The 26,432-nt window shown below is 54.8% G+C and overlaps 1 protein-coding gene across 2 annotated transcripts; it reads right to left on the bottom strand.

The window, feature by feature from the left end:
• LOC114499411 (4F2 cell-surface antigen heavy chain-like) lies at window positions 1-23,318 on the bottom strand. 2 transcript variants are annotated; one of them, XM_036029614.1, is made up of 9 exons: window positions 22,769-23,298; window positions 22,221-22,394; window positions 21,323-21,417; window positions 19,731-19,799; window positions 19,576-19,634; window positions 19,248-19,428; window positions 18,994-19,137; window positions 17,633-17,716; window positions 1-94 (listed from the first exon to the last, which is right to left on the bottom strand). In XM_036029614.1, exons 1-9 carry the CDS (start codon window positions 23,196-23,198, stop codon window positions 29-31), a joined length of 1,302 nt encoding a protein of 433 aa, XP_035885507.1. In that variant the 5' UTR covers window positions 23,199-23,298; the 3' UTR covers window positions 1-28. The 2 variants fall into 2 exon arrangements, with proteins under 2 accessions (XP_035885507.1, XP_028371377.2); XM_028515576.2 differs by lacking the exon at window positions 1-94 and adding an exon at window positions 17,000-17,523 and having other exon boundaries at window positions 22,769-23,318.
• Window positions 23,319-26,432: the final 3,114 nt, after the last annotated feature.

The following is a 26,432-nucleotide window of genomic DNA, read 5'->3' as shown; positions in this document are numbered from 1 at the left end:
GGTATTTGTCAGGGCGGGGCAACCCATGTCACTGTGTTGTGTAGCTGAATGTGGGGAAGGGGTCTGGGAGGGAGCAGTGCAGCTTGCTCAGCTCCTGCCCCACTCTCAGTCACTTGCCCCACTATCCACAAGCACATTGGGCCCTTCTGGTGCCCATTCCCGGGTGGGTGGTTTTGTGTAGTTCTAGGACCCTGTGGGTCTCTGCAACAAACTCTTCTTTGAGGTTGGGAGTTTCTCCCACAGCCACAACCCCCACAGGTTTTTTCAGTCAGAGGCATTGAGACTCCATTTCCCCACACTGGAACCCTGGGTTGTGAGGTCTGTGTCACTCCCCAGTTGTTCCTCCTGGTTTATCTGCATGCAAATATGGGACCACCAGGTGCTGCTTCACCTGCCCAGTCCTCCAGCCTCCAGGACCCGGGAGCCCTCTCTGCCCTGGCTGCCCATCTCCGCCCCTCCTGCCCTCTGGATGAATGTGTCTTCTTCAACTCCTTGGTTGTCCAACTTCCCCACAGTTCAATTTTCTGGCACTTCTGCTTGGTTTTTGCTTTTAAATTGTTTTTGTCCTCCTTTTGGTTGTGTGAGGAGGCACAGTGTGTCTACCTGTGCCTCCACCTTGAAGATCTTTTTCACTGTATTGATCCGGGTGATTCCCAGCTTCATATCAACTTCACGTTGTTTACCAGAAGGAGAATCTGGCCTGTCGTGGCCAAGATGATCAAAAGAGAGGGCAAAGCTTAATTGGCTCAGTGTGGATTTCCATCACTGGAAAGCCTGGGAAGGTGATTCACATGAAGACAAGTGTAGCTCTGATTGTTTCTCTGAGACGAGGCACAACGTGGCTGGTCACTTCCAATAAGTTGAGGATGTCGGTTTACCAGAAGTAGGTGGAGCAGATTCACAGACAGTGATGACGGGAAAATGCCAGATCCGGAATAAGGAATGTTGTCGTCACCAGATTTTGAGAAAGAAAAATAACTCTTCTGCAAGATTTGGTCATTGAATGTCCAAGCCGCCTGCTCTAAAGGCAGCTGCTGCATTTGCCCCCTTCAACCCGCCTTCCCACGTGTCTGTGCTCTTGGCGGCTGCACTGAGGGTCGGCCCGGCCCATTGCAGGGCCATTTTCAGTCCGCTCAGGCAGTGACCTTACCCATGAGCATTTCTCGGACACCCACGATGCTGCCGAGGCCCTCAGCGGTGGATGCAGCGGTTGTCATAAGTAACAACCTTTCACCCCAGTCTCCTTTACTTCGTGACATAGACCCTGACGTGACAGGGAGCTCGGGGACGATGGGAAGATAACTAAGTTTTAGATTGTAGAGTATGGGCTCCAACAGGCTGAAAGAAGTTGGCTGACACCTGAACCCGGCGACCCATTGTCCCTCTGGCATCATCTTCGGGACTGTCCCACTGAAGTTATATTTTTCAAAAACCTCACCCCACATGGGTGTGCATGAGGGATCGCCTGTCGGGGTCCCAGATGTGTCTGAGCTAACACTAGCGAATGCCCTGCCTTAGGCGGCTTTTGGAGCCTGCGCCTTTGGTGTTGTTTGGCCCCTGAAGCTTAGTGTCTCTTTGCATGGAGGACGAGGAAAGGCCGCCCGTTGTTGCTTCGGAGTCTGTGCACTCAGACCTCATTTGTGTTTGCACTGACAGTGTGGCAAAGGAGTGAAAACGATGCTCATGTGCTATTGGGGTTTTTCTTTCTTTTCTGGATCCTGCTGGTGCCGAGGCTGAAAACCTCCACTGATGTTCATGACAGTGGAGGGTTTTAATGTCCATATTCTTTCTAATAGACTGTTGAGAGAAAAAGAAAATCGCGGAGCCACTGGGATGTCTGACACGCCTTTATTCAAGGGTGGGGCGCTCCACACACACCTCAAGATGCATGTCGGGCTGGTAGGGATCCCAACTCCCTTATATGCTTCCTGCACAGAGAGCCGGCAGGGTGCTGGGCTACTGTGTAACACAGTGATTCTGTGCGTACAAGCCCACTCAAGGCTGTGGGGAAACTACTTCTCTCCGTTGCCCAGGCATCTGGGTGAGGCAGCCTGACCCACTTCCTTTACCCTACAGCCCACCCCTCAGGGTTCCTCACTGTACAGTCTGCACAAGGGTACAGTCTGCACGAGGGTACAGTCTGCACGAGGGGGTCTTCCACGAGGGTCTGTGGCGGACTCCGGCCAGCAGAGTTCCACCTTGTTGCAGCTGAAAGAGAAAATAAACGCACAGGTGACAGCAATCCTGTGGGGAAAAAGGGGACAGCACAGCTACTCTCTCAAGGAGAGAGAGCGCCTGACCCTTGCCTAGACAGGCTTTTATTGTTTTTCTCGGGGCTTACATCAGAGAAAGATTTATAAGCTATTGCATAGAATATTGTTGTCTACGTTTTAGGCACAATCAAGGAAATGAAAATAACATGCAGAGAGGTAATGGCGGTGAGCTCATTAGCTCTATCCTTGGGTGAATTCACACAGGCTTTGGGAATTACCTTGAAGACAGATGATACACATTTGTTGTTTTAGACCAGGGTGAGGGAGTTTTAGCAAGACCAAACCGTAACAGTCAGTATGCATATTCTAGGCCTGATTCCCACAGGAAAACTCAGTTTGAAGCTCTGGCTCCTGCCCACCACTTTGCTTCTGTAGGTGTTCCGTACAGAGCTGAGTCACATTTGCCAGACTGAAACAAACCAGTCCCCTACAAGGGTCCCCTTGGTGAGCAGGGCAGAGCCTTGCACCCCGCTGCTGCAGCAGCTATACAAGTTGCAGTGGCAAGCAACAAATAAGGCCACCCCTAGGGACAGTGGCTGGTTCAATTCGCAGGCCAGTAAGGCCACCAGCACGGGCCACACACCCAGAGGGCCCCAGTGGGAACTGCAGCCCACACCTGATGCAGACCCCGGCTCGTGGGGTCCACCACATTGTGGATGGGACACGAGACATTCACACAGACTACCGAGTCCTGTGGAGGGAAAGGGCGAGCGTGGCTTCTCTCTCAAGGGGAGCAAAAGCCACAGCCCTTGCCGTGTCCAGCCTTTATTGGGTTTCTGGGCACGTTATATGATGGTCCTCATTTACTATGCCCAGTTTGGCTTTAGGTGGTTACCTTTTACAGAAAACAAAGGAGAGGATGCCACCAATCACATCACAGAAGAGGGGTATTTGCAAATGCAAAGGGGAAATTGGTTGAACCAGTTACACTCATCCTTGGAAGGTTTAGCATGGATGTTAAGAAGTTATTTTGCAATAAATGTTTGCTGCCTCAATTCAGGTTGAGGGAGTTTTAGCAAAAGCAAGTCTCAGAGTGGCCTAGGTACATCACAGGCCTGATTTCCCACAGGAGAACCTATCCCTGGGTGTGGGTCCTGTGCAACTCCAAGTGGGAGCTGGGCCCACGCCACGCAGAACGGTCTCCTACATTTCCCCCCTTGTTTTTAGTTAGGACCACTATAGATCCTACAAAGCTTGCTACTTGCTGGTCTCTCACAAGACCCTGGGAAAATAATTCGCAAATACATCAAAGTACACAGAGCATTATTACAAGTAGTAAGCAACCAGTGTTCCCAAAGACCCACATTCTCAGATTAAGCCCATCAGTCATAGGCAGTGATGACCAAATAGATAACATCCCAAGAACTCTGAGGGCCTATTTTGAGTCAGGGTCAATCAAATAGCTAAAGTGCCACAAAACTTTGGGGAAACGAACTCATCTCAGGCTTGGTCCCTTATCACTTAAATTGAGGGTATTAGCAAAGCAGGTTTCACAGGATTTTATGCATTTTCTCTTAGGCCCGATTGCCCCAGGGAACCTACCCTTTCCAGCACAGGGCCACACCCACCTCCAGCATTGTTTCAGGCTTAAGTCAGGCAGGGGAAGTAAGGCAGCCAAGAGATTAGAAGACTTCTTGCAGACAGAATGAGGACTCAGGCTATGTCACAGCCCAAAGGCCAAGGACCATCACCCTCTTTTTCTATAGCCCCCCAAGTCCTTCCATGAGAGCCACCCCATGATCCTGCCTGTGTTAGGTCGTCCCTCCCTTAGAGAATCTTACCCGTCATTGGCTAACCGCTCACGCACTGGGGCCCAGGCACCGTGAAGTAAAGTGGTCAGAGGTGGTGCTCCTGCCAGGGAGATAAGCTTTGTGTCCTCAGTGGCTTAGGGTCCCAAGGTCTGTCACCCAGCCTTAGCCATGGGGGGTTACAGCTTCTGAAACCAGGCAGGGAGGTTCCCAACATCTCATCTCCCCGCTTTTTCGTTTGTAAATGCTATTGTAGCTGTTAAGCCTGTGAAACTTGCTATTTGCTGTTCCCCAACACAATCTTAAGAAAACAGCCTCTATATACATCATAACTCACAAATAAGCATTGAGACAAGGAGGCATCCAAGGACTGCCAGGACCCAAGCTCATAAATTCAGTCCATTAAGCCAGTTTTTAGGGTTCACTCATTGCACATTATGGGGCACCGAGGGGTTGTTGCCCTCTGCAGGAGGCACTTGCACCTAGGCCCCTGTCACTGGGGCAGGCCCCATCCTCCTCCTTTGGCAGACCCAGGCCTGTGAGTGATGGTGTGAGTGTCTCTTTTCCTTCTGGTTGTTCAGGATCAGCTGGGCCATCTAGTCTGTCAGTTGATTGATTCTCAGCTCCAGAGCTTGGGGTCTGTCCCGCTCATGATAAGGCTGTACTCTTTTGGCTGGCAGCCAGACGGGACCTGTAGGGACAGAAACACACACATACCCTCTTCCCCAAGGTAAGAGATTTACAGGGCCCAGCAAGAGCCATCTCCCACCGAATCTCTACATAAAACCTGAGGATAAGATGACTTTGGCTGCTTCTTCTGAAAATGGTTCTCCATTGGAGTTCAGAGTGATTCATCACAATTTAGAAAATTATATGTAAACATGGCTAACATAATCAAATTTTGGGGGGAAGGACTCATGACTCCCCCTTTTTTGTTTTTTTTTTAAATAAGATTTTTAAAAGTGTGAGCCAGTTCTACAATGGCCTGACCTGTTGGATTGTAAGGTGTTCCTGTTTTATGTTGGATGTTCCAACGCTGAAGAAAAACCTGAGCAGATTGGGCAAGGTATCCAGGGCCATTATCAGTTTTAATTTGCTGAGGCCGTCCTAAATGACTAAAGGCCTCAAGCCAATGGGCTGTATATTTTTAGCAGATTCTCCTATTAAAGCGGATGCATGTAGGGCACCAGAGTAAGTATCACTAGAAATAAGAATGTATTTTAATTTCCCAAAGGGAGCATAATGAATGACATCTGTTTGCCAAATTATTTGAGAAGCTAGTCCTTGAGGATTCACTCCTGTAGATGGGGGCGCCTTGCTAAGGGCTTGGCCATCAGGACATTCTTTAATAATCTGCTTAGCTGGGAAAGACAGGCCCCCTGCTGTTTCTGCACGCTGCAGTGAGTTTAAGCAGCAAGTTAATTGCCCTGTTGTTCCCACGACCTGGTAGCCCCTAGGTTCAGAGTTTTCAAGAAAAGTGGGAAAGATGGCGGGAGGGGGTGCTCTGAAAAAGTATGGTTTACACAAAAATGGTTACATGCCAAGGGCCTTTTGTGACTCAATTGACTAACTGTTCCCTCCAGGAGAATAGCCAGATCTTCCCCAAGGAAATGATCAGTGTTTATCGGTACTGAGTTAAAAAGTGGTACTTCGCCCTGGCTGGCGTAGGTCAGTGGATCGAGCTCGGGCTGCGAACCAAAGTGTCACAGGTTCGATTCCCAGCAAGGGTACATGCCTGGGTTGCAGGCCACAACCCCCAGCAATTGCACATTGATGTTTCTCTCTCTCTCTATCTCCCTCCCTTCCCTCTCTAAAAATAAAAAATAAATAAAATCTTTAAAAAAAAAGTGGTACTTCGTCTTCCATGGAGAAGGGCTAGTACTCCCTGGGAGACAGCACACCTATGTTTCAGTTTTACAATAAAGGGCACAGCTCCAACATAAACAAGGAGGACTCTTAATATTTCTTTAACACGTCACACCCTCATCCCACTTATAGCATGCTTTAGACTGACAAATTTATGATCATAACTTTCAGAAACAGTTTTTTCTCTACTGGCAAATACATTTACTTTTTTGTTGTTGTTGTTAATTCTTATTGATCACTGCATTCCTTGAGTGTGCTCAGAAGTGAGCTGTCTCATTTCCTAGTGCCCTTGACAACTGTGGGGAGGCTGGAGAAGAGGGAGGGAGGACACTAATCTTGGCACAGCTTGTCCCCAGGACCAAAGCAGTCCCTGGGCCTCCGGAAGGAGGACTCAGAGTAGTTAAAAGACACATTTTCTCGTTATTTTTCTTCCTACATTTTTCACTGTCTGAGGGAAGTGAGATCTTACTCTTTTCTTCAACCAATTTAAATCCTTTCTGAGTAGAATCCTAATGAGGTAACAACATTAGAGATCTTACTCTATTTACCAGAGGTTTAGCAAAATATTTTGAGACTGAGCCATTCCTTTCAAAACAAAAACACAATTCAAGCAAACCAGTATTTTCAAATTAAATCCTCTGAAGAAGGGAGTGAACACAAACCTGGAATCTGATCTCACACCACCTCCTGCTATTTCAGCTTCTGCCCAACTTTTCCCTAAGTAACTAAGTCTAAAGATTCCTCATCAGGGAGCCATTCGGCAGCCCCATAACTGCTGAACTAGCTTCACACATTGCTCTTGTTCCCCTGAGAGCCCGTTCCCCGTGGCTGAGGATTCACAGAAAACTTTAGAGAAATGTTTTAACCAGTAAAGGCACCTCTTTCTAAAATTCCTCCCGCTGCAAGGACGGCGATTACAAAACCATTCTCAATTTGGCCTTTTCCACCTGCACCTTTAAATCCTCATGCTGGGGGACAGAGGGAAAAGGCAAACCTGAAGGGACCACAAGAGGCAGCTTAAAAGAAAGAATTTGTTGAGATGCTTGTAAATTGTTCTGTAACTAGTTGATGTTTTGAAAGCTGATTAAAGGGAAAATCTTGCTCTTTCTTCTAAGCCTAGACCTAGTTGTGGTTGTGCCGCGGGGGTCGACTTGTGGGTGTTTTTACAGTGATGCCGCAAACCCCCTTGTGGCTCTTAACTGCTCAACCTGAGCCCATGAGGTTGCGGCAAATGCTTGGGAGAGAGAGAGAGCAAGGCTCCTGCTTACTAAAGAAGGTCCAATTGCAAAGCAGTCACAAGAGAGGGCGACCTAGGTAGAAAACCCTTTTCCTCTGAAATCCAACATAACTTACGACCTAACTGAAAAGCGCTCAGAGTCGTTGGCCCTTACCTGGGCTGATGTGCGCATACTCCCACCAAGTTGGTGTGTTGTCCATAATGATGATGTCTCGTAGCCCCGGGTCCCTGTTCGTGGGCACCAGCTCATGCGGACCCCGGCTCGTGAGGTTCACCACATTGTGCATGAGACACGAGACATTCACATGGACTGCCTGTGGAGTCCTGTGGAGGGAAAGGGCGAGCATGGCTTGTCTCTCAAGGGGAGCAAAAGCCACGGCCCTTGCTGTGAGCGGCCTTTATTGGGTTTCTTGGCACATTACATGATGGTCCTCATTTACTATGCCCAGGTTGGCTTTAGGTGGTTACCTTTTACAGAAAACAAAGGAGACGATGCCACTAATCACATCACAGAAGAGGGATATTTGCAAATGCAAAGGGGAAATTGGTTGAGCCGGTTACACTCATCCTTGGAAGGTTTAGCTGGATTTTAGGAAGTTATTTTGCAGTAAATGTTTGCTGCCTCCATTCAGGGTGAGGGCGTTTTACCAAAAGTAAGTCTCAAAGCGGCCTAGGTACATTGCAGGCCTGATTCCCCACAGGAGAACCTATCCGTGGGCGTGGGTCCTGTGCATCTCTGAGAGGGAGCTGGGCCCACGCCAGGCAGAGAGTTCTCCTACACACACCGTTACACGCCTCCCAGCAGTGCCCAAGAAAACATCTCTGCCACTGACCCACGGGTGTTCAGCCCACCTGGGCCCGTTCCCTGAGGCTCTAGCACAGTGTGGGGCTGGCCCAGCCAACCCCCAGCCACCCCACATGGAGCAGCCGACCAACAGGATGGGCCGGTCACACCGCTGCTCCGGCCCAGTGCAGATGGCGGTCCAGGTCGTGTCCCACAGGGAAAGTGCATCGTTCTGTCTGTAGAAAGAAGCTGGGGAGATGCACAGAGGGAGGCCGGCCAGTGTGCTCAGGGGGAGTTCACTGCAGACCCAGCAGGCTGATTGGTCAGCCACCGAGGCATAGGCATGAACCCAGTCCACTGGGGTGTTACCTTGCACCCTAGGGGCAAAAAGACAGAGCACTTACAGGCACCAACAATGGCAAACCCTGACCCTCAGGCAATATGCAAGCCAGCTTCTGGTCACTGGATAAGACAGTGGCTGGCAGAGAGGGGGGTCTCCTGGGACACGAATACCATACCTTTCATACCCCAACTGTGGTTTCAACATCTACTTGCAGCAACAGTTGAGCCACTGGGAAGTCACCAAGTTGCCAGGAAGAAGCACCTCACGGTCTGCCGGCCCTGGGTGTGGCACCGTTAAGACTGGGGGCTATATCCCAATCCCAGGGCACTATTTGCCAGTTTCTCTCCACCCCTTGTCCCCAAGGGGCAACAACAGCCACCCATCCCATGTGGCCGGGTCCCAAGGCCTCGTCCACGTGGCTGTGTACCCCCGCTCCAGGCCCTCCGGAGCAGGCAGGAGGATATTCCCCTATCTCCCCGTGTCTGGTTGCAGCAGGACATCCTCAGTCTGTACCTGCGGCTGATCCGGAGCTGCCGTCCGGTGGAGCAGCACTTCCACGGGAGCTGGGGCCCACCCCTCCAACTCCTCATTTGGAGTCCAGATGACTGTCTGTAAGCGTTTCCTCCAGCCCCCCAGTGTGGGGGTGGCAGCCGGGGCTTGCAGGCCCTGCTTTAAGGGACCATTATACTGTTCAGTCATCCCCGCAGCTTGTGGGTAACAGGCCACATGGAGCCTCTGGTCACTCTTCAGGTCTCAGGCCCATTGTTGCACCAAGGCCCCCGTACAGTGCGTCCCCGGATCCTGTTCAGTGATCAAGGGTCACCTACAGCAGCGTGTAAACGCTCTAGCACCACAGTTAGTGCTTTGTGACCTGGAGCTGTGCGGGCCGAGCAGTGAAAAGCCTGTGTCCACACCTGTGATTGCATACCTGTACCCCTCTCAACCAGGCAGGGGTCCGAACACGATGCTACCCCACCACTGGGTCGGTGGCACCCGTCCCCGCACCACCTGTCCAGCACTTCCCACAGGCCTCCGGGGCTGCTCTTGCGGACAGACGACACAGGTCTCACATGCTTCCTGTGCCTCTGCTAAGGTGACAGGTAACCCCCTGGGTTTTATAGTGGACCACGTGGTTTTCTGGGCAGCATGAAAGAGGCAACAGTGAATGAGGCCACTGGGCTACTTCTTTCCCTGATGGGCCGGCATGCACCGTTTCCAGCCATCGCACCTTGGCTAGAGTATCTGCCTCATCATTCCCAGAGTGGGGGGGCAAGGGGGTGCATGCCTGGTCACATGATACACAGTGGTCGGTTTCTAGTGGTCTACCTCCCAGAAGTCTTGTCACAAGGACTGTCCCTGCAATGGCCTATGCATTACCTTCCATTTATGTATTTGCCTGCCAGGCAGAGACCACAGTGTGAGCCCCGGGACACCACCCAACTCCCTGTGCACATAGTCAGGGTGGGGCTTCATGCCCGCCAGGAGCCACAGGGCTGGCAATTTTGCCTACTCCGACCTACTCCGCTATGCAACCAGATCGTGTCTGTTTGTAGTGGAATTGCCACGGCAGTCCCCACGGCAGGCTGGCCCCTGCTGACCCCCCAGTGCACCGCGCATCTGGGGGAACAGGTGCCTGCCCTTCATGGACAGGGCTGGCTTCCATCCCTTGTATTGTGGTAGGGGAGGGGATTTTCATCTGCTGAGGTGGCAGGGCCCAACACGTCCTGCAGTGGTTTGCAGTGCAATCCCTGGAGCATGTCAGTGCCCCCCATATACTCAGGAATAGGCACGCATAAACAGTATACTCATGGGGGAGGGGGCAAATTCCCATGCCCAGAGAAAACCACACTGCCTTCACCTTTATGGGTCCTGGCTGGTCCCCTGTAGACTGGTTCCATGCCCCTGCCCTATTCAAATGTCCAAAGGATATTACCTCTGTCTTCCTCGGGGGGAGCGGGTGTGGCCCAGCCAGATAACCCTCCAGAGACACAGGATGGGCCCCTGGGCACACTCCCCTGACCCTGGCCAGGTTTTTTCTTTATCTCCTTCTTCTGAGACCGTAGTTCTGCTCACAACCACAAGAGGGCGCTGTTTAACGGAGAAACAGCTCCAGACACCATCTCCCGTAACTGCTGCTGCTTTTCCTCTGGCCGCCCCTCTGCTGCCTTGTCCTCTGCAGCTCTGGCCTCTGCAGTTGGCCCAGCCACTACCATCTGCTGCAGGGCTGCTGTCTGCCCCTGTCAGCGCAGGGGAGCGGTGTTCCAGGTGCCAGAGCACCTACCCTGCCCATAGTCCCCTGGCCCAGTCGGACTCGGCAACCGTGTTTCATGCCTGGGGCGGGAGTGGAGGTGGGGGGCAACAAGGGGAAGTGAGGGGGAAGCTGTAATTCCCCCTTCTTCTTCGGAATCCTTCAAAACCAGTGGGGAGGGGATTGCCTCGGCTTTGCTGTTTGGAAGTCTTCCTCCAGGACGCAGAGTGAGCCTGGAGGCTTGCTTTCTGCATCGGTGTTCCCTTAACTTCTCAGGAACTTGTCCACGTCCCCAAGTGCACTGTCCAGACACTCAGCCTCCAAGCCTTCCTTTGTCCTTTGGAGTGTCACGCTACCTCTCCAAGTGAGGTCTCAGTCCCAGCTTGCAAAGCTGAAAGAAACACCCAGCCCATGGCCTCTGGAGCCTCCTGGCATGGGGCTTCCTCCCTATGGTCGCCCCTACCGCCCGCCCACAGGGCCTTCTCTGCCTGTCCTGCGGGTGTGCCACTAACATCCGGCCAATTCTGGGGACAGCCCACGCTGCCAGGAGACTCACCACCAGATACCACAAACCTGTGCCCAGCCACCCTTCCACACCGCCCTCCAAGGGGGCTGGGGGCTTCTCCACATGGTACTGCAACAACTCCGCCCACTCAAAAAAAAAAAAAGGAAAACGCCCTCTGTTGCATGTTAAAAGGGGCTAAGAAAGTAGATCATAAAAGCTCTCATCACAAGCAGATAAGCTCTGTACTTAGTAGGGTGATCGCCCTGGAAGATACGTACACATCAATTAACTACATTCCTCCCCTGAAAAATATCAAATATTTATCCAACCTGAGCTTCAGGTAAAAAACAAATAAATAAAAATGCATGTTAGGCTGGGGAAGGGCAGGGAAGAAATAAACATAAACGAGAAGCAGCACACATTTTTAAACATGCTGGGCCTGTGTGCTGATGGAGGTGAACCGGACCTACTGGCGGGACCGTCCCCCGACATGTGCACACATCAGATCAGGGTGCTGCCCGCTGACACAGAAGTGACGGTGGAGGGAAGTGACACCTCAACTTAACATTCAATGAAGTCAACGATACACACTGAAACACCAATAAAAGCCTTTGGGTTCCAGCTGTGGTCCCCCATCAGCCAGTCCCTTCTGTCCCTCCCCAGCAGCAGCACTGTCTGCAGCCACGGGCCCCCAGACTCCCTCCTCCCAGCCCCCGAACCCCTCCCAGCGGGGCTGTGCCCCAGCCTCAACCAGGGCTGCTCTCGTCACAGGCACCCAGACATGCGTGCCCACAACCCCGCAGCCAGCTTCTGTCCTCCTGCTTGGCCACCAACAGCAGCATGTGGTGGCAGATTGGACCTCCTCCACCTTGCTTGACCCCGGGGCACGCCCCTGCCTAACCCACTGTCCCTCCTTCTGGGTCTCTGTTGCTGGCTCCTCATCCCTCTCGCCTCTGAAGGGCGACTTTGGTCCTTGGTCCTCTTCTCCTCCCTGGCTACACTGACCCTGGCGGTCAGCTCCAGTCATCTCACGCCTGTCGCTGCCAGCTGTATGCGCATGTCTGGCCCAGGGCTCCTCACCTGTGCCCGCCTGAGCGTTATGCCTGGTCAAAATCCTGATGTGTCCGCCCACAGGTCTGCTGGCTCTCAAAGGCACTGAGGCCCTCACTGAGCTGCTCACGCCCACGTTTCAAGCTCTGTCCCCAGCTGTCTTCCCCACCTCAATAAAGGGAGAATGCAACCTTCCAGCCACTCAGGCCAAAACCTTCAAGTCATCTCTGACTCTGCTCTAGTGAAGGCCGCTCTCCACGAGTCGGCACAGTGGTGTGCAGGGGAAACGGCAGCCCACAGTGAAGGCACAGGACACAGGGCACGACCCACCAACAGGACTCCCCCAGGCAGGGCCCTTGCACCTGAAGCAGCTCCTGGTTCTCAGCTTTGCCCACCCCCACCCCAGCAGCCAAAGGCTTTGCCACCAACCACACACACACACACACACACACAAATCGTCAGTGTGTCCCCAGGGGACAGCTGCCCAGGTTGCTCCAGTTAAAAGACATTTGCCCTTCCTGCTGATTGGCGCTGGCTTCCTGACCATTTTGCCAATCTGGCACTTCCTGATGGCCTTTCAGTGGAGTCTTTGGCTGCTTCAGAAAGCCAAGGACTGCAGCTGCTGCTGTGCAGAAACATGAACAATCCCTCCCGCCCTAACGTTGGAAAAATCCATTTCTCCATCGTGTCTGGAAGGGCTCTGGAGAGCAGGCCCAATGACACCTCTGACACCGAGTCTGAAGGCCAGCTGGCACAGCCCTGCTCTAATTGACACTGACCCCCCCTCTTCCTCCTGCCCTCCCATCACCCCCCACCCACCCCCAGGGCTCAGTTCTCCCCTGCTCCTCCTTCACTGAGGCTCCTCCCCCACCCACCTTCTGCCCTGTCAGTGTTGCCAGTCCTCCTGGCTCCAGCCTTCTCACCCCCCAGCACCATCACCAAGCTATCACTCACACTCACAGCAGCACCCCGGCCTCTACCCCCAGGGCTCCTGCATCTCCCCCTTCCCTGCTGGAAAGCTCACCTGCAAGGCCAAGAGCTCCTAAGCCCAGAACACCTGGGTGGAGCTCATCACCCTCCCACCTGCTGCGGCTTCTCTTCCTGCCCGCTCCCCGCCCCCGCCCCCGCCCCCCCCCCCCTCAGCTCCATGGCCCAGCCTGCTCCCCACTCCCCAACTTGACACTTTGGGCCCTTTGGATCCTATGGGGACTGGAAATTATGTGAGGGGAGGGGCTGCTCCACCCGGATGCAGAAGGTGAGGATGACACCAGGGACAGAGAAGTAGCTGAGGAAACAGCCAGTGAGTTCGGGAGCAGCAGAGGGGACTGTGCTGTGGGAGAAGCCCGGCCCCTCCCTCTGCTCAGGGCAGCCCTGCTGGCAGCTCAGGCTGCCCTGGGGTGAGGTATTCTGGCCTCTTGCCTCTGACACCACGGTGACGGTCCCCCTCACACTGTGGTTGGGGTCAATGACACAGCTGCTGTGCCTGCCTGGGGGCGGGCTCCCCTCCTGCTTTAAGGGGGCGGGAGGGGCACTGAGGAGTGCAGCTCTCAGGACCTTCAGAGGGCCTGTACGTGGTTCTCACCTGTCGCCCCAGCACAGAGGTCAGGGCAGCAGCAGGAGCCGCCTGCCACCACTGAACACTTGAGGGTCATCACTTACTTGCTGGCTCATCCATTCTCTACTTTCATCGCGAACATAGGGGAGAGCTCGTGTCTCCCGGGCGCAGTCTCCACTGGGCAATGGGACAAAGCCTCAGAGGGGGCGGCTGGTGACGGCTGTGCGTCCCACACTTGTGCCGCCGGTCTGCAGGGCTGCTGAGGGTGGAAGTGGGGAGTCCTGTTTGTGTGTCACAGCACAGCTCCTCTCCAAGTCCAAGTCCACGGTGAACTGTCCCCGCACGCTATCAGGACGACCCCTTTACCGACGGTGGGCCAGAGGGGAGGCGGGCAGGCAGGGGAAGGCTCTGAGGAGGGGAGAGGTGGGAATCTCAGGAAGAGGGGCCTGGATCAGACAGGAGCAGGAAGGGGGGGAAGAAGGGACCCCCTGGCAACCTGGGGCCCAGGCCCAGCAGGCTGGGTGTCTCCCAGGGCCTGGGCTGGAACACCCCGAGGGCAGGCAGAGTGCTCCCTGGCCTCACAGCCCACAGGCACAGAGCCAGAGGGAGGCAGGCAGAGAGCCCACAAGGCCTGGGCCTCCGTTTCTTTTCTTCCTCAACCAGGACGCCCTTAGAGGCCCAGGCCCAGCCCCTGGAACTGGGCTGTTTTCCCTGAGGAAGCTGGGAGGGCTCCCCGCACCCCCAGGGCCCTCATCACAGCCCAGGGGTCCCACAGCACTCCCTGGGGATGGCCCAGCACAAAGGCAGGGGCCCCACACCTGTTCCCAGCCCCACTGCTGCCACCCCAGGGACCCTCCAGCAGCAGCAGCAGCAGCAGCAGCAGCAGCACCCACCCTCTCTGGCCTCCCAGCCAGAGGCAGCCAGTGAGCCAGTTACAACCCCAGTCGGTGGGGTCACTGCTCAGAGCCCTGTAACCACCACCCCAGCCCTGACCCCTGTGCAGGGAGGAAGTCACCTTTGCTGCAGGTCTGGCCTTTGCCCTCAGCCAGTGGGAGGTGTGGTCCAGTCCCTGGAATGTCCTGACTGGCGGGAGTGTCTTTGTTAGCACAGGGACCTCAGACATCAGCCTGAAGATGTGATTTAGGGTGAGGGCCTGGGGTCCTGCCATCTCTGGAGAGAGGAGACCAAAGGTCAGCCACAGGGCCAGGAGGGGAGTAAGCCCGAAGGGACACTCTGGGCACCAGAGGCTGGGGAGCCTCCCTCCCCGGCCAGCGTGCTGTACGGTAGGAGGCCGGTGTCCGGAACTGCACTGGGACTGGGCCGTGCGTCAGAAGGTCCACGTGGGGATTCTGCCCTGAGCACCTGGTCCTTTGCTCAGTTCAAACCCACCTGCTTTCACTTCACCAAAACTGTAATCTCGGCACTTTCTGAGCTCTGTGATCGTCCCAGCAATGACCCGCTGAGGACAGTCATGAGCTGCCAGCTGGTGTCTGAAGTGAGGGCAGTCGGGGTACTAAGGGGGGACCCACACCCTGTTACTGCGCAGGTGCCAAGCTCTTTGACCTCCTGTGACACCACCTTACTGTTACAGGGTCTGGCCAAGGGGGAGCCCCAAATAGGGATTTGTAATGGGGTTCAGAACTCAGGGAGTGAAGGGAATGTTTATATATATATGTTTACATCATATATATATGATGTCCACACCCCCACAAGTCTGAGCTGGGGGATGGGACACATGGAGCAGGGCCATTCAGAGCTGTTTTGCATAGCAACAGCTTTGCAGCTAACCCCTGGCGTGGTCATTTACAGCATCTGTAAACTTTAGCTGGCTTCACAGATATGTTAAACAGCTGTGGCCATGCTGAGCCATGGGAATGGAAGTGACTTCCACCCAGGATGTAACTGGGAAGCAACTTCCCCTGGTTACAGCACCTGCGAGAGAACTTGGAGGTGATTGGCTCCATGCCACAGGGCCACGTCTGCCCGGACTTACTACGGCAGCCCAGTAAAGCTTGAAGAATGCAGGAATGCTGGCAGGTGTGACTGGTTGTGGGAAATGGGGCTGCAGGGGAAGATTGGCGCTGAGATTTCAACCCAGGAGTGGCAGCCATACCATGGGGACCCCTCAGCTTAGGGGATGGTCAGAACTACGTGGCTTTGGGGTGCTCCCTTTTCCCACGTGGCTTAGGCATCAGGAGACACTTTGCCTGGAAGGAAAGGGGTGAAAGGACTCTTCCTGGTGAGCCATGAGAAGGTGCCACATGGTTTGAGATTAACTGGAGAACACGGCAGTGACTCAGCTGATGGTGGCCGAAACAAGGGGCTGCCTGAACCACGGACTCTTGCTTCCTTTCCTGAGACACGGTTCCCCGGACTGGGCAGAGGGGAGAAGGAACAACTGTCTGTTATGGGTATTCTAAAGGACTTCAGTATTTAAAGACATTAAGCCATTACTCTAAGTCTGTATAACTTTTAAATAAATAATTCCTTTCCTTTTCTCCAATCTGACACCAGGAGACATCTCTCCCTGGCAGCAGGAAAGGTGAACCTGGGAGGTGGGGTGCCCCGGAGAAAAAGGGGGAGTCCTTTCGGTAATTTATCATCCGCACACAACCCCCTCTCTTCTGTGACATTACTGCACTGATTACCACCTGCGAGCCCCTTGCCAACCAGGCCTCCTCCCCTGCCCCGCCCCCACTCCCCAGTGGCAGACACAGTCCCACCCAGGGCCCTGAAAAGCTCCTCCCCCACAGATCTGCCTCCTGAACTCCCCCCTCACTTCAGGCCTCTCACCCAAATGGCACCTCAATGGACCCCAAATTCCCTTCACCCCAAACACCCACCTCTCCTCCTGTCTCACTCTTTCCTCTCTGACCACCATCACCACAACCACCACACCCTAACGCTGATTCACCTTATTCCTAATCCGTCTCCTCAGCAGAATACAGGCCCAAGGAGACAGGAGTGGTCGACCTTTGATCCCTCCTCCATCCCAGGACTTGGCACAGTGCCTGGCACGTGCCAAGTGCACCATAACTTCCTACGGCTGCAGGACCTTCCGGATCCCTTGGGAGTGCCTCTAGAAAACCCCATCTCCCTGAAAGGCCGAGTCTGCAGACACAGGAAACTGACCGCACGTGTCTGGAGACCAGGCAGAGGAGACAAGAGCAGCCAGACCCGACACCTCCAGGGCGGCGCCAGGCCCCCCAAGGGGAGGAGGCATGGTGGGCACCCTGACCCCGAAACCTCTGCTCTAGGAGCCTGGCAGGCCCCTTGCACTCTGGGCTGCAGCAGACGTGTGAGACGCCGGGGCCCTGAGCACTGTGGCAGAGGTCAAGGTAGGGAGACAAAGGGAGGGAAATTCCTGCCAGAGCAGCGGGGTGCAGGGAAGATGGGACCACACCAGGTAGTGGTGACTTTTATTTGAAAGCACAATACACCCTTCTGGATTAATCTGTTATCTGTAAAGTAAAAATAATAACAACAACAACAGAGAGAAACACTGGATCCCCTAGGTCCGGGGCAGCAGAGGGGAAGGGCTGGGGCCCCGGTCAGGCCACGTAGGGGAACTGGAGCAGCAGCCCCTCGTGCGGATTCAGGCTCAGGTGCTGCAGCTCCACAGGGTCACCTTCCTTTCCGCCTGGCTGAGTGCTGAGCAGCAGCTCTGCCCCAGGAGGCAGGCTGACGCTGGCAGGCAGGCCAGACGCCCCCAACCCGGCAGCTCGGGGGACATCCCCAAAGTTGAGCACAACCAGGAAACGCTTGTTCTGGTCCCACTGGCGGACGTAGGAGAAGAGGTCCGGCCCCGAGGAGAGGACGTGGAAGTCTCCGTGCAGCAGGGCGCGCTCCTTACCCCGAAGATCGCTCAGGCGCCGGAACAGGGACAGGAGGGAATCGGGGTCCCCACTCTGGCCCTGCAGACCATGGAGACACAGCAGGAAGGGATGGAGAACTCCCCTGGGTGCAAACCCCTAAGGAACCCCGGGCACCCTTCCAGGCCAGGCCCCGCCACCATGCCCTTACCTGCACTGTCAGGTTGGAGCTCACAGGCCCTGAGGTGTTGGCTGAGCTGGATGCACCCCACAGCATCACTGGGGCCTTTGCTGGCTGCAGGGCAGGGAAAGCAGGATGGGGGAAAGGGTGGGTCTGTGCCCCCTCACCCCTCCTGTTCCCACCCCACAGACACGTGCACGCTCTGCACTCCCTCCCAACTCCCACTGGACCCGCAGCAGGGCGGGCTCCCACCTCCAGTCCTGCACACACTGTCCCCTCGGCCGGCAGGGGCTTCTCCCAGACAGCCACAAGCTAGCCCTGTCACTTCCCTCTCCTCTCCACTCCACTGGCTCTCAGGGCTTTCTGTGGCCACTCTTACAAAATATAACCCCTGGCCAGCCCTGACTGGTGTGGCTCAGAGGGTTGGGACTCGTCCCAAAACCCAAGGGATCTCTGGCTCCATTTCCCATCATGACACAGGCCTGGGACGCAGAACAGGTCCCGGTTCTGAGAGGTAACTATTGATGTTTCTCTCCTACTCTTTTCCCTGCCTTCCCCTCTAAGAAGTAAAATCTTAAAATCCAAAAACAAGAGAAACCACCAGGTGCCTATTCTCTAAGCCCCAGGCGGCAAACACGAGGTCTCCGGGCCAAATCCGGCCCCCACCTTGTTTTGCCCAACCTGGCCCCTTGTTTCTACCAGGTAGCAGCACCCAGCTCCGTGCCCCTAGTTACGGAGCAGTTACATTCCTACAGTCCTGAAGTTACACTCGGCCCTTTGGAGGCCACCTTGGGGCTGATGTGGCCCCTGGTGAAAATGAGCCCGACACCCCGCTCTAAGCCCTACACGCATCGGCACGTGGCCTGGTGAGGACACCCGCTGACTGTCTGACTTCACCGCCTGCAGTCCTCCGTGCCCCGCGGAGTCCTCTGTGCACAGCACGTTGGATTCCACTCAACAAAACATGGTGGCATCAGGGAGTGACTGGTTCTGTAAGTATTAGCTCCGGTGTCACCGCCAAACCCAGGACGGGAGCCGAGCGAGTGCATCATCGTCCTCTGTCACAGCACTCACTGCACACTCTCTCTCCCTCACCTGCTCCCCACTGCACCCCGAGTGCCTGCAGGGCAGAGTGCCCGCTGCACGATGAGTGCAAAGTGAGTGAATGAGCGAGCGAGTGAGAGAGGGAGTGAGGGCGACCACACAGAACACCAACCAGGGCCCAGACACTGTGTTTAAAGTGAGCCATCACGGAGTCCTAACTACCCTACACCAGACACAGTCCCCGGGGAGAGGCAACAGGAGAAGTGACACAGCTAGCAAGGCCACACCACAGAACTGCCGGGCTGGATAAACATGACCTCCCCCCACGTGCTGGGGAGGCCAGATACCTGTCCGGGAAGGGCCGCTGCCTTCATGCCGATCTCATCCCCGGAGCTGAACACCGGGGTCCCCGGCAGGGTGAAGAGCAGCAGGTGGTAGAGTCGGAGCAGGTGCGCTGGCACAACAGAAGCCAGGAGCCCCACCTGAGACAGCTGTGGGAACGGGTGCACTGGTGAGCCCCAAAGCCCATGATGCCCCATGTCTCCCAACACCCGTTCCCTCCAGAGCACGGCCTGCCCCTCCCCCACCACTGTGTGCTCACACTCCAGCTGCACCAGCGATTGTCTGTGGCGTTCAGATACTGGGTGACCAGCTCTTCAGTCTCCTTGCCAGTGAAACCGGAGGCTGACAGGTACGAGCTGGTCAACAACAGGTCCCTGCTCACTCCCAACAGCCTCAGGATCTCCTCAAGACTAGACAACTCAGTCCCTGCAATCAGGAGCCTGCAGAGAGCACAGCAGGGGTCAGGGCTGGGGCTGGACAAGGAAGGAAGGATGGACTAGGAACTGCCCCCTCCCAGGGCCTAGCACTCCACTGAGGGGTTCCCACAGTGGAGCCAAGGTGGGGCCGGGGGGCTGGCATTCATTCACCTGTCCTCACTGAAGTTCTTGGTGACATTGTGCCACTCGGCCAAGTATGATGGCGCGTCCTAGAAGACAAAAAGCAGAGTCAAGTTCCACCAGGCCCTGGCGAGTCCCTCTGCTCTCAACCAGGCTCTGCCTCTCACGTGGCAAAGGGAACTCACCACCAGACTCTCCACGTCCCGAATCTGGACTCCATCCACGCCGGCCTGCAGCCAAAACTGCAGTGCGTCCTGCAGCGAGGAGGGGCCAAAGGAACAGAGAAGGCATTACCACTGTCATGCAAAGGTGCAGAAAATTCCAGCCCACACGAAACCGTGCCTGCCATGCACTTCCCCGCGACCTTGGCAGAGCCCCTGCATGGGAGACCTGAACAGTCTCATGTTCCCACCTCTGTTATAAAGGTGCAGCCCTTGGTCCGCAGCCATAATAACCCACCGCTGATTCTCCCGATACATTCCTCCACTCCTCCCCATTACAAATAATGCCCAAGACAGAAAGTGTGTTCATAAACATAACTTCATTCAACCCTTAGCACGTGTGGAGCACTGGTATACCCCTTTCAGAGATGAGAAAAGAGTCTCAGGGAAGCAAGGAGGCAAGCCCAAGGCCCAGTCAGAGAGCAGCAGAGACGGGACTCAAATCTAGTCAAGATCCCAGACAAACACACTGACGCGTCTCCCAGTGTGCTGACGCCTGGGGCTGCTGTAGAAGCCAGTGGGAGCACAGCCAAGAAAGAGAGAGAGAAGTTTCCAGCACACCCCTGGGGCAGCTGAGACGGAGGTTTGAAGAGAAGAGCCAGCTCCGCAGCACAGGCCCAGGCCTGCAGCCTTGTCCTTTGTGGGGCACAGAACCCAGGCCTATGCCACTGCCCTGGTTTCCCTTTTTCTCTCTGTTCCACTCTCCTCTTGTCTATTCTCATCCATCGGATCTATCACTCCTCATGTCATCACCACCTGAAAACGTCTCTTATCAGCAACTTTTAAAGAGACTTCTAGCAATGTGCTAACTCATGAAATGCATGACCCGGAGTGGCCTACGGAAATGCTGGCAAAATACAGAGCTCTGCCCCAGAATCAGAGCTGCCCACACAGTGTCTGCCTGCCTCCACTTCTGCTCCACCCACTCGGAGCTGGTCAGTGTCACAGAACCCAGACACTGGGAGCTTGGGGGACTCCCAGCCTGCTGGACACGGAGTTTCAGCCTGTACCTTCCAGGACGTCGGAGTAGAGAGATAAGGCCGCTGGGGCCTCAAATCCCATTACACAGAGACCTCTGAACCTTGGTGTCCTCACTGACAGTTGCTCAGCACACAGAGGACAACATATATACAATGCTGGCATGGTCTCACACACACAGGAAGACCCCAGGGCTTAGGATTCCAGACTGGGCCGTACTTCAAAACACATCAAACAGGAGCCAGGAACAAGAAATGGCAAACCAGCTGGACAGATTCCCACTCACAAAGGGTTCCTCTCCCAAAGAAAAGAAACCCAGATTAACATCTGAGACGCTCCCTTCCTGCCAGAGGTCACCTTCAGAGACTCAACGCAGCAAGAAAAACGAGTGGTAAAAAAGGAACAAGCAACAACAGGGGTCCCTGCCTGGCTGGTGTGGAGGTGCACCCGCCTGGCCCCAGCAGGAAGGGCCCCAAGCAGCAGGAAGGGCCCCGAGCTGGGCAGGGCTTGCTGTGGAAGGACCCACCCAGCCCCAGTCCCACTCCTGCTGCCCCTGCCATCAGCACCAGCACACTCACCCTCATCTTGGTGGCCACAGTGGCACTCTGACTGGGAAGGAACCAGGACTGCTGGCCCCTGTAGTTGGGAGTGAGGTCCAGGATGACCCGGAGGCCTAGAACAGTGCAGGAGGAGACAGCTGTGAGGAAGACTGGGGGCTGAGGGGAAGGGAGGGAACCCACACATACAAGTCAGACCACTGCCTCTGCTGTCCTTGGTGCAGAAGCTTAGGGTTGGACCCTGATGGACCTCAGTCCATTGAAACAGAGCAAGGCCTGGCTGGCGTAGCTCAGTGGACTGAGTGCGGGCTGCGAACCAAAGTGTCGCAAGTTTGATTCCCAGTCAGGGCGCATGCCTGGGTTGCAGGCCATGGCCCCCAGCAACTGCACATTGATGTTTCTCTCTCTCTTTCTCCCTCCCTTCCCTCTCTAAAAATAAATAAATAAAATCTGTAAAAAAATAAAAAGACTTAAAAAAAAAAAAAACAGAACAAGGAGGGGCCTTGAAATCTCTCAGGGCAGAAGGTCAAGGGTGTTCACAGAAAGGCCCAGCTGTGGGGCCCTGCACACCCCACCCCAAAGTGAGTCCTTTGAAAGTGAGACAAGAGTTCATCTCCATTTGCTTTCCCCAAAGGGTCCACTCTCTGCAGGTTTAATAACCACCAGCTCAGTACAAGCCCACACTCAGAACTTCAGGCATGGGAGCCCACAGTGAAATGACTGCACAGCCCAGTCCAAAGTGTCTGAACCACCTGGAGAATCCACTTCCGTCTGAAGCCTAACAAGGCTGCTCTGCTCCTGCCCAGGGAAAGCTGAGAGCCAGTCCAGGGCCACACACACAAAAACACTATCCTGACCTCCTCTGTCCTGGAGACCAAGCCCTTCCCAGCTGCTCCCTTGCCCACTGCAGGGCCCCCACCCTTTTTCTTGGCCGACTGCAGGAGAGTGTCCAAATCTTCCTTGGAGCCAAAAGTGGGGTCGATCTGTCCCAAGTTGGTCCCATCGATGTCATCTTTCTGGTTCTTGTGAATTGGGCCCAGCACTAAGCCCTTCACCTTGAGGGTGCTCAGGTAAGGCAGGTGCTCCTTCAGGCCTGAAATGGAGAAGAGGGGGAGAGTGAAGCGAACTTAGAGGCACGTGGCCTCCCTGCCCCCAGACTAAGTGGGAAGGATAAGGCTGGATCACGGGGCTCAGACGAGCTGATGCAAGCAGCTTACCAGATTGATTCAGAAACAAGCTGAGACTGGCTTCCGTTGCTGTGGGAGGAAGCTACATGCTGAGCCATGGAAAGAGAGGGGGTGGGGGAAATTCTTCAAAGAAAGGGAAAGAGGAGCTGTGTCCGGTGCAGCAGTTGCTGCTACCGGGTGTAATGGAGACCCTTCCTAGTCTATTGGGGGACCGGTTCAGAGTCGGTGACCAGTTGAACCAGGAACGCGGCGGATCGGGATGGGGGTACAGGGCGCTCACCAGCTAGGTCGCCCGCGTCCTGGCCCTGGAATGCCTGAAGGTCGCCGATGCGGTACAGGGCGCCCTTGTGCCACCAGCTCTGCTCCGGCAGCTCGCGGCAGCGCGGCGCCCGCACGATGATGACCACGGCGCCCGCCAGCATGCCGAGCCAGCCGAGCCAGAAGAGCAGCAGCAGCGCCCAGCGGGTGCGCACCCAGCCGGGGCTCCCCGCCACCTTCAGCAGCTCTTCTTTAGACAGACCCGTGAACTTGGCCGTCCCCGCCTCCGTTTCGTCGTCGGCCACCTTGATCTTCACCAGACCGTTCTTCTCAGTGCCGCCCGCCATGACCGCTGACACGGCGGCCCCAGAGGCCGCGTTCATCGGCTGCTTCTCGGGTTCCAGCTCGTTCAGCTCCACTTCCTTCATGTCCACCTCGGTGTCCTGGCTCATGGTGCCTGCGGAACCGGCGACACGACGCAGTCTGTGATGAGGTGGTGGCTAGACGCCTGTTTGGAGCTCCGGACCCCAAAGAGCTCCGCCTGCCCGTTTCTCCTCGGGGGCTGGGTGGGCGGGGCGACTGTAGGAAATTGGCGCGGTAACCCCGTCCCAGCCTGCCCGCCTCTGCCCTTTTAAGGTGGTTCCGACAGGATTGCTCTTTCCTGAGTTCCTATAGCTCAGGTGAGCAGTGGACCGGTGGACCGGACCCGTAATAGTGTCAGGAACTGTTGCGTAGTCCAATTCCTCATCTCTAGCCCGCCTACTCTCAAGGTTCCTTAGATTCGGACGCTAAGAAGCCACAATAGCATGGAGGCACCTTTAGGTGGACAGAGTTCGTGATTTTTCCCCACTCCCTGGGTTGCCTGCAGTTCACTCCAGCCACCGGAAGTTGGGCGCGGAAAAGGGGCAACTAACAATGTGGGATCCCGAGGCCCGTCCTCAGAACCCTCACCACCTGCTGCTGACTATACCCACACCATCACCCTATTTTCTCCTGGCCCCGGTCTCAGGCCCCTGCCTGCCTACTCTCCCCAACTTCGCAAGGCCACTTGCGGCTCAGACCCAGCCAAACTCAGCTTCTGCCCTCCCTCCTCCAGGCCTTGTTCCCTTAGGCCTCTGAGACTTGAGGGCACCTCTGCTTCCCCGCAGGGTTACTCCCACTCCTTCAAGACTCAGCTTGAGTTTAGTTCGATTAGTTCATCAGGCAGCAGTTATTGATGGGATGCCCGCCCACTGCAGTACTTGGCTTTCTTCACTTTATTGAAATCACTCTAATCCAGTGTTCTCCAAGACGTTTTATGATGACCCTGTTTGGACAGGGAAGTGCTGACACGCCCAGTCACCCCCTCCTCCAGTTTCTGGCGCCAGGATGTCCTGGCAGCTTGGAATTCCACATGCAGAAGAGCCTCATAGGCACCTCTGGGCTGTAGCCAGCATTCCAGGGCTGGGGCTCCCTTACAGGCACCCACCCTTATCCTACAGCAGATCAGGGGATACCACCTGGGAGGTGGGCAGACTCTTCCCCACCTCCCAGGTCCTCCCACTGCTTATCCCCATCTCCCCAGGGTGCAAGGGTCTCCTTATCTCCCCCACCCCCATCACTTCACTAAGACAAGCCTTGGAGGCAGCTGCTGCTGCAGAGGCCTTGAAGACCACCCACCATCCCTGCCCGGAGGTCCTTGCATTGAGCCTAAGTGGGGCAAAGACAAGGGTCGTGTCAGCACCGTGAGGTGCCCATGCCCTCAGGAACTTCTTGTTCCTGAGCACTGCCAGCTGGTTGTTTTCAGAGAGGAGCTGATGGAAAGAAGTTCTTTCTCCTTCTCTCACCTGGGCTAGAAGCCAAGATGGTTGTGTATTTGGGAGAAAGCAGAAGCCAAGACGCAAAGACAGAGCAGACAAGTAGTGGAGCCAAAGGAGAGCCAAAGGTTTGAAGGGCTCGGCTTGTCCTCTGCCATCCCTTCTTCACCCCCTTTTCATCCCCAGGCCTCTACCCCAACCACACGCTGGGAGAGGGAGTGACTTCCAAGGCAGGCAAGTGGGTAGAGGTTCAGACCAATGTTCAGGAATGATAAGAAGTCCAAGGCGCCCTGAGTGTGCAGTTACATGCCAACCAGTGGCTCCGCACAGACTTTATCTCCAGCATGAAAGCTCAAGGTCGAAAACTGGGGTCAGAAGCTCTTCTTCAGATCATTACACCGGACACCCATGGGAACACAGCTTTCACTCACAGCCTAGTGGCTCCCAGGAGATAAAGCAATCCCTTTTGCATGGGACAAAGAAGCTGACAACTTACCTCCCTGATTATCATCTCCCACACGGACTACTCTCCAGCCACATCATCCTTCAAACACCTGCGAGTCACAACACAGTCACCTTTTTGAGGCCTCTGGATCTTCGTTCACGCCATTCCCTCTGTGTGTTTGCCCTTCTCTTCTCCATGGTGCCGCCTGAGCTCCTATCCATTCAAGACTTAGCTCCGGTGGCAGCTTTTCTCAACTCCCCCAAAGAATAACTTTCCATCCACTGTGCACTTACCCCTACTACAATGCATGGCCAGTGTGTTTATTGCACTTCCTTGCCTGAGTGTCTGTTTGCACTTCCAAAGACAAGTAGCAGGGACCTCATGCTTTTTGTCCATGGGCCTCTTGCTCACAGGGAGCATAGAGCAGGCCTCGGTGGGTAAATGAGTGGATGAACTGTATCAATCAAACCCCATAATTCCCTTCTTAGACTCAATTCAACGAAAGTAGCATTGAAGGCAAAGAGATCAAAGTGAAAAGGAATTCAGTGACACTGTACATTATACAGATGAAGCTGTTCCTGCAGCAAAAAACAAGACACGTGTCACTGTTCACCAAGGTGAAACTGAGGACCGAATCCGGGGGAGGGGGAGCACAGAAAAGCAACTTCGAGGGCGAGGGAGAGGCAGCTGGAGAGCCTCAGTTCCTACAATGTATGTTGGTAAATATAAAATTTAATATAGAAATGCAAAGTATATCATTTGTCAAAAAGAATGGAGCCTTCAGGAGGAACCGAGACAAAGCACAGCAAAGCAGCTCAACAGCCCAGAGGCCAGTAAGGACCAGGTGCACCAGGAGCCCTCAGCACTTCACACTCAGGCCCACAGGTGGGGGTGGGGAAGTGCAGAGGGGACAGGTGTGCAGAGAAAGTTCTTTCTAATCCTGCATTGCAAAAATTCATGTTATGTTTCCCAACACACAAGGACGACTTGATCTTGGCCAAAAGATAAGGATGTGCCCTGGCTGGTGTAGCTCAGTGGATTGAGCTCGGACTGTGAACCAAAGTGTCGCAGGTTCGATCCCCAGTCAGGGTACATGCCTGGGTTGCGGGCCATGACCTCTAGCAACCACACATTGATGCTTCTTTCTCTCTCTCTGTCTCCCTCCCTTCCCTCTCTAAAAATAAATAAATAAAATCTTAAAAAAAAGATAAGGATGTTATTTTTTTCCCCCAAAGTGTAAAAAAAAAAAAAGATTTCCAAAGCAAGAGCAAAGACAGAAACTTAGGAGACTATCCCCATCCAAAAGACCCTGCAACTCTGCCAAAGCCTGGGGCACTGTTCCAAAGACCCAGAAAGAAAGCATTCAGGCTCTGCCTCTGAAACACCCATCAGCCTTGAGCAGTTCCGCCATTTGAAAAATAGATGTTGGATACATAAAAGAATGG

This window comes from Phyllostomus discolor, chromosome 6 (genome assembly GCF_004126475.2).
Source record: "Phyllostomus discolor isolate MPI-MPIP mPhyDis1 chromosome 6, mPhyDis1.pri.v3, whole genome shotgun sequence".
Classification (NCBI taxonomy): Eukaryota; Metazoa; Chordata; class Mammalia; order Chiroptera; family Phyllostomidae; genus Phyllostomus; species Phyllostomus discolor.
This window is presented reverse-complemented; position numbering and strand designations above follow the sequence as displayed.

What these genes read in the sequence shown, in the direction of transcription:
- LOC114499411 (XM_028515576.2), bottom strand. Translation starts at nt 23,198, where the DNA reads ATGAGCCAGGACACCGAGGTGGACATGAAGGAAGTGGAGCTGAACGAG. An exon ending in AAGAACTTCAGTGAGGACAG is followed by an intron (nt 19,429 to 19,575) that starts GTGAATGAATGC and finishes TGCTCTCTGCAG; the next exon opens with GCTCCTGATTGCAGGGACTG. An exon ending in GCTCCAACCTGACAGTGCAG is followed by an intron (nt 17,524 to 17,632) that starts GTAAGGGCATGG and finishes CATGGTCTGCAG; the next exon opens with GGCCAGAGTGGGGACCCCGA.